Genomic DNA, 12358 nt, shown 5'->3' on the forward strand with positions numbered 1-12358 from the left:
ATAACATAAAACTTAAAGCACACTGAGCACACCTCCAAAAATACCTTCTTGCCAGTCTATCAGCCTCCCTCCATTTCCTTCACTGCCTTCTCCCAGCTCAGTAGTCAAATGGAGACCCTGACACAGCGATAAATCTCAGAATCTACCGCTACATTCTGTACAACTATTAAAGGCAGGATTTTATCCAACAGCAAAACTTTTCCCTTTATTGGCTTTCTCTGGTTGCACTATATGTATCCAAAGGTTTCTCAATCTGTGTATCTCATTAGTATACAGTAGAAGTACAACTCTCAACAGAAAAGCAGTAAATGTTTAATAAACCCTGAGCCTTACAATATTTCATCAACAAAAATGTTCAAAGAAAAATAAAATTAACTCCAGCGTTCCTTATCAGAGTAAAAAGGCAATCAATTTCCTTGTTAATCTGGAAGCCTTCAAAGTACCACTGTCCAAACTAGCTTTCTGTGGTTAGACTCACGTTAGATGGCTGTAATAACCTGAGACATGTCTTCAGGGTATCTCCAGCAACTGGCAACACTAGAGAAACTGGTTTTTCATCCATCTGTAGTCAGAGCTGGCATGTCATGTAGCATCACTTTAGATGCTTCCAGCACCTAAAACTTATACCAAAGTCTAGAAAAGAGCTACTTGGTACTCCTCCATAATCAATCAGCTGATGAGGCCCAAGTCCTCAAGAAAACCACAACAAAAAAAATCCCAAAATAAGAAGAAAGGAAAGAATGAAAGTATAGTCTCCTTGTCCAGTTCCAGCATACAATGGCCAGCAACTGATGCACAAGCTGTGGGACACAGTGCTGTCCTAAACCAAAGAGGCTTCTTGGAGGATCCAACTGTAGGAACTCCTCCAGACAGCCCAAAAATTGCAACAGTGGACTGACCAATTGTTCCCAAAACATTATGCTCATGCCCCCATCAGCAGATCGTAACTTGTCTCCGTATACATGGGAAGCCACAGGAAACATCCCCCTCCGTTCTCTTGAAGAAGTTTCTGACAGAGCTCTGTGAGCCCAGAGTGGACTGCTGAGCCACTTGGTCTGTCAAATTAAGTAAGAAAAGGAAAACAGACAAGTGCATGGGAAGGTTTTTGTGTTTTGTTTTTTAATCCAGAACCAGCATCTAAATCCAGAACCAAATGGAAAAAGAAATGGTTAGCAGAAATAGCCAGTATGGCTTTTTGTTTGCTTGAGTTTTTTTGTGTTTGGTGGTGTTTGTTTTCTTTAATACCTAAATACCGGAGTACTGCTTCTAAAGGCTTTCGAACCACTTGCTTTAATAGCAGTGGGTTTTCTGATGCCTCAGGTAAACGTGCTGTGCCTGTAAAACAAAGAAAAATAATTAGAGGGTAAAAATATTTAGATACTATAGCAAAACTAAGTGAAAAACTCGTGTCCTGACAAAGCTTTCCAATTAGAAGAAACTTTACAGGTTGCAAGCATGTCTTGGCAATAGGACACAAATGCAGGAGAACGCTAAATGTAATAGCAAACATTAATATTTTAAAACAAACAACTCATGAATTTTCAAAGTTATTTGACCTACAATCAGTTAGAACACTGAACGTATAGCTAGATTTTGTGCAACCACTAGCTACATGCAAGAGAGCATCTCAAGAAGTTGCAGCTCAAACTGTAGGAAAGGAATCTCAATGGGCTTCTTTGCAAGGAGGTCCCAGCTGCATCACCACTCACATTCTGCTTTGATTGCTGCACTGTTAATAGGCAGATAGGGGTGTCTTGCAGCATGCCAAGGGCGCAAGATATCTCGACATAAACGTCTGGCAATTCTTGTCAGTTTTGTTGTATGGAGATAGAAAGCTTGTCGTGTCTTCATAGCAAACTTGGGACTCCCACTATTTCGTACTGGCACACCATGAGGACTCTATAAAGAAAGAAAAATCAATTACAGTTTCTAAAATATATCAGAAAGTACAGAGTTAAAGAAGAGATAGAATATAAAATCACTTTCAACTACTGATTCACAGACATAAGAACAGAAACAGTATTACAAATGAGAATATTTCAGCCCAGCTATTCCCCATTTCCTGAATCCTACCCATGAACATTTAGAATTTTATTCCAAAATATCTCCAAGGATAAAACAAAGGTAAATACTTTCTCTTCACATGGAAGTATATATTTCTGTGTTGCCCAAATTTTAAAGCAGAGATCCAAAAGCCAGAACTGGAGAAGTTACCTGATCCTATCACGTAATTTAGTACTTTATATAGAGTCAACAGGCTTTGGGTGCTTAGATATACAACGCAAACTTCTTACAACAAAACATTTGTAAAGGGCAAGAAAAATCAGAAAGTAGCTGTATGGCTAAAATATACATCACAAACTCACTTCCCAAAGCAAACTTAACAGCATACAAAAATGCTTTTGTCTCAAAGTTGCAAGAATATCTGTTTTAGGTCTTACTCTAAACTCAATGAATGCATTTAACAGTTGTCAAATATTCACTGTATGTAATAAAGAATACTATTGAAAGACATTTATTGACTAGAGAGCACCAAAGCACGATCCTCTTTGTGAAAAGCAACCAAGTCAACCAATAAAATAACGAAAGCAGTATCTGATCATCTCAGACCTGCCCACAGTTGGAAAACAGGAGGAAATCTTAGTTTGGGGACAACAAGGCTTTCCCCTCTCTGACTATTTGCATACTTTTAATTAACAAACAAAAGGTATAAGGCTGATGAAACCTGGCAGTTATCTCAGAAATTAGATAGCTTCAGAGGGCAAAGAGAAGCCTGGAAAGACAGACGTTAAATGAAAGAAATAAAATAGGAAGGGAATGATAGCAAACACTAGGAGAAAGACATTAATCTCAGACCAAAGTTCAGTGTGCACTACCCTTCCATCTATGTGATGCAGCCACTTCTTCCAGGCAGCTCAAGGTATGATGCTTCCAGATTGAGCTTCCACCAAATTCAGAAAAATTCCGAGTATTTTGGTTTTTAAATAAGAGGAAAAAATAAACAGAAGTAGCTGATACAGTGCTTACTCAAACCTATCCAAAAGGAAGGAGGATTAATTAAAAAAATAGGATGAACTACAAAACCAAGATAAGGGATCTCTTTAAAATGCCACTAGCTATTTGGGGGATCTAATTTTGAATGTGCCTTGGGAAACGAAACAGGTTTCAGGAAATAATGAATTCTTTTATGATAAAAAACCAAAACAAACAGTCCTCTTCCTCCTACAGCAAAAATCATGAAAACCGAATACCAGAAACACTGGCTGGCATTTAATTTTTCTCCATCTTCATTAAGTTATCCCATGCATTTGATGGCTAGTTTGCTAAACAAATGATTATTTTTTTCTCAGCACAGTACTTGGCAACAAATTATTCAGAGCTGAAGTTAACGTGCCAACTTCAGCAAGACATGAAATACCAAACCCAAGGACAACAATGAAGGCTGAAGGCATTCTTCTTCTTGTTAAATATTTAAGAACAGTGAACAACTAGATATCATGGCACCTAGCTTTCCAGGCAAGAGCACCAAGAAGTCTGCTTTGCAGATACCCACCAAATTATTGCGGTTTGGTCCTGGCCTCTCCCCATCTAACCGTGTTGGCATTTTCAAGCCACCGTATTTCTTCCAGTAGGTCCAACAGGATGCACAGAGACGACACTGCATGTTAGGGGGACCCCAAGAATACCACTGGTAAGACTGTGTGGCTAGAGATAACAAAGGTGGAAATTATATATATCCTTAAACAGGATCACTTTTCAGAGCTTATTCTCTTTAGAACCATCACAAAAGAAAACCCACACAAAGACAGTGCAAAGCTCAAACAGACCTTAAAAGCTGATGATTGCTTCAATGTCATCACATCACTGTTAAACGTACTTGTTATTTCAGCAAAATTAATTACAAATATAACCCCCTTTTAAAACATGAACAGAAAAAAATAACTAGTAGGATGGGACAATTTTCTGTCAATAAAACTGAAAGCTCTCATTTTCCAAGACTGGTAGACAATTTCTGCAGAGCATGGGAGAGAGGGAAGATTGTCCTCAGGAACTCTCCCTACATTAATTTTACAACTGAAGAATGTACAAAATTTGTGGCTTAACTTCTTTGTTCAGTCCTACATTCTAGCATCTCTAAAGGCTCTCACAAAGGAGCACAATCATTAGAACGCAGTATATTAATACCAGCCAACAGATCAAATACAATGATACCACATATTTTGAAATCTACTAAAAAATTATGAAAAAATTGACAAATTCACATCTTGGTGATTTAAGTCTTTGCTCAATAACTACCTGCAATTGCATAGGACATTTACTAACTCCCCCTTTAGTATTTTATAATTGTATTTACAAATGTAACACCAGTAACTAAAAAAAACCACCTCTGCTTAAATGCTGCTATGTCAAATTCTGTCCCTCCACCCTTCCAAAGCTTTCTCTCCCTCCCACCACAACACAGCTTTTACTTTACTGCTTGCAACACAGCACTCACACTCTCTCTGCACAACTGCCATACTGACACGTCACTTACTATAACAGCTTTCACAGGCCCGTCCTGCTCCCGTGTTCTGTGCCTGTACTCCAGTACCATTTACCACTCCTGGTTTGACATTATTTACATTGATCTGGTTGGGGTTTGGCTTGTTACTTAAAACACAAAGCAAAAAGGAGGACAAACATTAATTGAGGCATGCAATTTCCTACTTGACTTTCAAAAGTGTGGCCCAAAATTTTAGAAGATTTAAATTTTGTTCATCTTCTGGCTTCAAGAACAAGCTGTACTTACCAGCAATCTGACTTCCATGAACATACAGTCTCCAATAATATTTAAGTAATACCAATAATAAAAATAACCACTGTTAGATGCCATTTCCCAGAGTGCAAACCCATTGAAAAACAAACCAGTGAGGCCAGGTATCTTCCTCACTATCCCAGATATTCTAATCTAGGTGACGAAAAGATCTCACCTACAGATCTCCCTAAGTCCTCAACATAAAGGATATGTTACTTAAACCTCCAACAAGAAGGCTAGGGTACAGAGCAGAAGAGGCAGGAAGAGAAAGGGTAACCCCTGTCTTATTCAGGAAAATATAACCCTAGACTGCAGCCACAAATATTTCCACATTGTGTTACTGCAAAGGTTTGCACAAGCACACCCAACACATTGAACAAAATCTTTGGACACAGCATATATACAAAGATTTTCATTAATATGAGCCTTCTGACAAGTCTTAAACTATGGTCTGTGTTTCTAATAGAAAGCATTTAGGTTTCTACTAAATGGAAAAAGTCTGAAAGCCTAGCATCTTTATGTAGAGCAAGAAATGCATTGATGGCTGTCACTAATACATTCTAATATAACACCATCTGAGTCACCTCAGCTCATCCCTATACTCTTGGAAATGTTGACTTGGGGAACAGGGGGGGAAGCTACTGGCAGGAACTCAAAATGGAAGGGCAAACAAAACCTTGGCATAGAAAGCAGTCCTAAATAGTACAAAATCTCTGCAGAGAAAGAGGTGTCCAAAAGGGAAAATGAGGCACTCATCAAAAAATCCTTGGCATGGGAGGGAACAGGAAGGACAGAGAATCAATATTGCAGGGACAGGACTTCTGGGGCATGGAGGAAGATGGAAGAAGTCAAACAAGAAGTTTCAGAGAAGAAGAATACACTGGGAGCTTATAAAACATGCAAAGACTCCAAGGTGCTGTTAGGAGCTCAGCTTACAGAAGCAACAAAAAGCAGGCAGACTTGCACCAATTATGTTTCACTCATGTTCTCTTACCTGAAGACTGAAGAGTTGGCATATTCCTTTTATTTCCAACTAAGCAGCTCATGATTTGGAATCTACTTATTCAAGCAGAAATATCTTAAAATAGGCTTTACAAAACAGCTTTCTGAAAAAGCATTTTCTTACATATCAGTTGCACACTGACACAGGAGTCACACTGATTTCAGGGACCCAGACTTTTTATTACTTATCACTCTGGCTAGGTCTGCAAAAACAGCATTGTGGGAATATGGCCAAATTAATATATTCCTAATGGGGCATCAATATTAGGTTTCACATTCTCAGCAATGACCTTTGAAAGCAAAGGACTTCCAAGTGACTGAACTCGGAAGAAAACTGAAGAAATTCAGAAGAAAACAAACCCAAATGCCACTGAAAAGCTTACACTGCCCTGGAAACCAGAAGGTCATCCTTCTTCTCATTTGAAAATGTCTGATCAGGCACTAGATACAGAGTTTGGTAAAGTCCCATTTCTATAGAGACAAAATAGGTTTTGCTGTGAATGACCTACACAAGGACCACACACACGTTGCATAAAGAGATAAGAGAGTATTTGCCCAGTCCAAGAAAAACTTCAGATAGCATTCTGATGGTGCTTCCTCACTGTAAATTCAGGGCCTTCCTGCAAAAAGGCTAGGAAGCTAAGCAGCACCAAAATACTGCAAATAGTTTGTTCCTTCAACACACTTAAAAGCCCATACACAATCCAAAAGAAGCACAGAAGGGAAAAAAAATAAAGGCACTATAGATTAACAAGCCTGATTAGGTTTTCTTCTCCTTTTGTTTATTAATCTGCCCAGCTCTTACAAGGATTAAAGTGTGTCAGCGTGTTTATCAGAACAGGACGAAGTTCCGACACCACAGATGGCAGCAGGTCTGCAGACACATTTAACAAAGGGAAAGTTGAAAGGAGGTACATTCATGCTACCCGGCATTTTGCTCTGGGATGTCACTATAGTAACCTGCTGCAAAAGAAATTTTGCCAATGATTCACTAGCAAAGTCCATGTGCAAACATTACCAAGATGCTATAAAACAAACAGTCCTCACAGACACACACAGTTACAAGCATGTTGCTCAACAGACAGAGCAAAAGACTGAACAAAACTAAGCCTCCCCTCCAGGTCTTACAGCTCAGCATCACACAGTAGCTTCCTTATATACATTGGTTTATCCTCTGAAAAAGGCGGTAAAAGAGTCAAACTCCATCAGCAAAGCACACAAAAAGGAGGGGGTTTTTTGAGCAGCATGCCAGAAAGCCCTGATGTGTCTGGTTGTAAACAGTTAGGAACAAGACTGCACGCAGTGGCACACACATCCAAAGAACTAAGATCACGCGCAGAAAGGAGGGTGATGGCCAGACTCCACTGCCCTCTTACCAAACTTGTATTTCAGACACAAGTGAAAGGGATGCAGGGGCAAGAGATGATCACCAAATCACACTAATCACAACACTGTCACACTGTAGTTGTGGCAATAACTTCACTTCAGGATTCTGGAACAGTACAATTTATGTACCTGCAACAAGCACCAGAAAGTGTGCTGCTCCAGAGCTAAGGTCAAGTTTCAAAAGGGCAGTAACAATAAAATTTAGGCAGCTAACGTTTTCATCATATGAGCAGCAAAAAGCTCCAAACTGCTGATGATATGTTAATTAAACTTGTTTGATATCACCAAAGCCTGCTACAGCTATTAGCAAGAGAATTAGATGAATAACTGGATGAATCATTAAGCAATTAATGAAGCTGAAGTTAAAGATGCAAATAAGGTAGTGAGAATACTGATGGTGTGGTAAACCATCATTTCCAGTTCTTACAGCAAGAATAGAAGTCTTTTCAATGGGTTTCAATTGCACCAGAGCAGTCAGTTATGCTAGAACAGCGATCATGAATGCAAGTGCAGCTCTCTAAGCTGTATTATGTAGGAGAACAAACTCAAATGAAAAGTTTAAGTTGATAAAGCATGTGCAGAAAGAAGACACTGGAAGTCAGTCATCATGGACTGAAACCCCTGGGCAAAAAAACCCAACCTGAAGATAAATCTGAGCCACACAGAACACCGAAATCACTATATGACTGGCTAGCATTTGACCCACAGCACAATGATAAAATTTTAGTTGTTAAAGATACCTGTAAACTTAACACCATTCGTGAATGTATCCCGTTATTGAAAAAATCATAGTGGTGCTAGATGCAGCAGAACAATTAAGAAATAAAGCCTCAGAAATAAGAACAATTTTTAATACTTCATAAGGAACATTTATCACATCTACCTCTAGGCATCTAATGCAAGTGTCTAGATTCCTTATAAAGAAAACAGAGAGGTGAGTTCCCATCAGAACTCTCCAGGCTACTGTAAATACCCACTTCTAAGAACAGGTCTAATGACTGCTACACAATGCTTTTTGAAACACAATGCTTTTTGAAAATGAGAAGCCTTCTCCAACAAAATGTTGAAGATCACCATTTTAACTCGCACAGCTACAAAAGAACCAACAGTGTTACACCTTTAATTGTGAAGAGGTTCATTGCAGCATGGAAAATGTAAACAGGGAAGGGAGAAAGTCTTGCTCCTCAGGCAGAGAACAACCAAGAAACGGACAAAGGAATTATCTTCAGATGGTTAAGCAGCTGCCCCTTGTAGTCATCCAAAGCTTTGACCTACTCCTCTAGTTTCCCTATTCACTTAAAAAAAAGAGGCAGGGTAGAGAATAATATTTTCCTACTTTACAAGTGTTTGCAAGGTAGCGTTTACAGCTTTAAAGGTGCTTTGAGAGTCTCAGATAATATACTGTAAGTAGACTATATTAATTTATATTTACAGATGTAAATTTAAAATTTACATTTTACATCAATACATTTTGGAGACTGGGATTGCATGGAGCACTTCATTCTTCCCTTTCTGTTCTTACCACTTAAATCTAAGCAAAAGAGAGAAAAGCCACACAAAATTTTATGTCTCAGCCTTTGTGATTTGCAGATACCCTAACTCCAAACAATCCCAGCTACACAACCAGACCATCATCAAAAAGAAGTAACTAGTACCTATGATGCCCATAAGTTAAACCAGAACACAACTTCCACAACAGCCTGAAGAGTATGTTTTGGCACGCACTAGAAAAAGAGAGACTACATCTGCAACAAGAAAGGTCTCTGAGCCCTACATTCCCACTGGTGGATGGCAGAATGAAGTGTATAAGGACATGGAATCTCTTTGTACATTCAGGCTTCTGCTGCTGCCTCCCACTGACAGAGCAACTGCTACAGAAAACAATTAAATTTTCTTTTTCAGTATTTCCTGAATGCAGAATTCAACTGATTTTATATTTTTTCCTTTCACCAGGAAAGCACATTAGTGCTTTTCAACGTAAGGGATGCATACAAACATTGGGTTCAGTCACGTGAACTACAGACGTCCACTCCAAACCCAGGGTTGTTCTTGGAAGGATCCCAGAAATGTCTGTCCAGTATGTAGGACAGCAATGTTTTTCCAATATCTGGGATGTTGGTTTAGGACTTGATAACCTCAAATCAGTTACCTGTATGACTCTGCATGCTTCAGTTACGCACATTATAAATTTAGGGCACAGTCCAAGTTTGGTTGGTTTGGGTTTTTTTAAAAATAGACTCTCAAGCTTCACATAGAGCTGTTATTTTCCACTGTATACTATGTATGTGACATGAGGAATAACCTTTAAAGACCACTTCTATTGCTTTTCTTATTATTGTCCTCTCATCTTCCTAGATTTTCCTATTAACATCACAGGAACAAATGAGAGTCCCATCAGTGGAAGATAGTCAGAGACAAAAAAAAAAAAAGACAAAATTGTTTGAGACTGATATCCTCCAGGGTCTCTCTTTGCAAACAATTTTACATCAGTTATTGTTAGAATAGGTTTCACTCAATCAGCTGATACACTTCTGCATAGGTCTTGTGACAGTCTACATCAAGTAATTTATTTTCGAGGTGACAAGTGGATCATTATGGTTCAAGCCTTGAAACAGGAATGGGCTAAGTAACATGATAAGGACAAATCAATAACATTGATATTTAGATCCCTACACTCTGTATTGCCATTACAAGCCAAGAACATAATCTTCTTCTAGGTCACAAGATAACGTAGATGCAATACATTCTCTGTGTGCCAGACCTTGTACTGAAACTTGAGTAGAAATAATCCAAAAATCTTAGAATCTTAATTGTTACATTTGGTGGTATTAACAGCAAAAAAGTAGAAGCAGCATTCATGTGGGATTAAGTAACTCACATACACAATTGCTACTTTTCCTGATACACATGAAAGGGTACTGAAGGAGAAGCAAAATTTGACACCCGTTTTATCATTTAAACAATATTTAAATTAAGGTATTACACAAAATTTAACTGTGACCGGAAATCAAAGCCAGAGATAAAAATAGCAACAACATGGATAGAGACAGAAGTCTTTTCCTGAAGTAGAGAGGTACGTTGCCAATTTGATTATATTCTCTAGATAGCAACAAGAATTATCTTGCTGAGATACAATGTTGAGGGATAAGATACCGCTCCAGACAGCCATCATCAAATGAGTACCATAACCTTTCAAGTACGAAGCACAGCCTACATACATTATAATCCAAGAGCAACAGCAAGACTACCAGGCTCTCTCATCTCCAATATCCTTTTGCATCCGCAGTGTAAATTGCATTGACTTTTGCTTTACAAGCTTATCACATTGTGAATTCCTGTTTAATTTTATGTCCAGTGTCCCCCTGCAGAGTAACACCATCCACAAAAGGCAGTACTGTTGAAAAATTGCACAATAAGAAATCTATTTGGTAAATGGTGTAAATATTACACCTAATTTTTAGTAAATTCACTTGAGAGTTATCTACAGATTTCAAAGCAAAAAAGAAATCAGGGATCCTCTATTTTCACAAGAAATAAGGGACTGTCTTGCAGCTAAATATGTAAAACTTAGTTTTGCCTTAAGTAACAGAACACATTGTGGAAGTTCCTAAGTATTTAAAAGGAGAATGCATAAAAGAGTAAAAGAGTTATTTGGGAATAATACACATGGGAAGTGGAAGTTGAAAAGAGAAAGTACAGGGGAGATTCTAAGTTCCACATTATAACAGCTGTTGACTGGGTTATGCGGAAGAAATGCAAGAGAAGAAATACATTTTACTAAGTATTTTTTTATACACGTATATCATTATATACTAATTTTAATATAGTTCTCTATATAAATATATATATATATATATCTAAATGACACTGGGAAACAATCACACACTGATGATCCATTGATGACAAAAATTAATAAACCACATATTACTGAGTAGTTAATTAGCTACCCTTTCGTTCACAACTGTGCTGACCTGATACCAAATCCCCAACTCCCAGTCCCTATAAAAATAAAAATTAGAAGACATAAGTAACGGTTGCTTCAGGATGGGAACATTATACTGGATGAAGGAAATTAGCAAGATGACAGCATAGCATTCTAACCAGGAAAGCCCCAAAGGGAAAGTCCTCCTCATGGAGGAAATACCCTGTATTGCAGAAGTGGAAGGTCAGAGTGTGGGAACAGCTTTGTCTTTAAGCAGCAGCATAAGCATACTGCGAGGAGTGCTGCTTTGTTCTAGCCAGCTTTGAACTACTAAAGCTATCGTGTTTTCTTCCACAGGGCTCCTAGCTGTTTATTAGCATCAGGGTGGTTAGCATTAACTCAACTAAAATACAAAGGAATTCAAGCATCAGCAGAAGGTTTGTTATATTGGTAACCTAATAGTTCTCTGACATCTTTGTTCAACTATGCCTCTCATTATGTAATTAAAGCAAATACATAATACTGGCAGGCCATGGAAACTGCTACACGAAACCCTCTAATGAAACAGAAAACAATACAGAAAGATACTTACTAGTTGGGTATATACACTTGTTTTAGCTTGCTTTCTGCTTCTGCTGCTTTCAATCGTTTCTTTAAAATGAAAAGAAAAAAGAAAAAAGTTAGAATAAAAAGAAAATACAGGCTATTTCATCTGGGAGTCAAGTAATATACTGGTAAAAACTTCAGGGCTTTTTAACAAATTATGAAGTTTTCCTTTCACTGAGCAGCCACCACAAAATCCTCTTCCAACAGGAAAATATCCACCAAAAACAACTGTGGGCATCAAATGACTACATACACAGCTTTTCAAAAAAGCCAAAGAGATGACAACCTACTATTTATAAGGACAAACTTTTCATTCCCATTCATTTCATTATAAATTCATACATTGTTCCTCCCACAATCCTTCTTTTTATTCCTGCAGAGGAAGATCTGACATATCAGTCTGTGTTTGTTCTCCATAATAATATTCACCAATTGGACAATAACAGGTAGAGTAATGCATCCTCTCCATCATATTTCCTCAACAGCTGAACCAATTCAAAGAGTCTGAACGAAGACTTCTTTGTGGATAGTCTTCACTTCTGAAGACTGAGTGACACTGGAGATCTTTTAAAAGTTAACAAGTCCAACAGCTCAACTTAAAACTGATGCAGAATTACCTGAAAGATTTTTTAGCTATGGTATGTCAC

The 12358-nt window shown here is 38.1% G+C and overlaps 1 protein-coding gene across 3 annotated transcripts in view; it reads right to left on the reverse strand.

Annotated features, from left to right (window-relative positions):
• MTA1 (metastasis associated 1) overlaps window positions 1-12358 on the reverse strand; it is a 69105-nt gene that overhangs the window by 23257 nt on the left and 33490 nt on the right. For all 3 annotated transcript variants that reach the window (XM_074906811.1, XM_074906812.1, XM_074906813.1), the window contains exons 11-15: window positions 11698-11756; window positions 4535-4650; window positions 3554-3705; window positions 1710-1899; window positions 1246-1335 (exon numbers count right to left, since the gene is read on the reverse strand). In XM_074906811.1, the coding sequence (XP_074762912.1) occupies window positions 1246-1335; window positions 1710-1899; window positions 3554-3705; window positions 4535-4650; window positions 11698-11756 (607 nt within the window). The remainder of the gene's footprint in view (window positions 1-1245; window positions 1336-1709; window positions 1900-3553; window positions 3706-4534; window positions 4651-11697; window positions 11757-12358) is intronic.

Source organism: Athene noctua, chromosome 5 (assembly GCF_965140245.1).
Source record: "Athene noctua chromosome 5, bAthNoc1.hap1.1, whole genome shotgun sequence".
NCBI classification, from domain to species: Eukaryota; Metazoa; Chordata; class Aves; order Strigiformes; family Strigidae; genus Athene; species Athene noctua.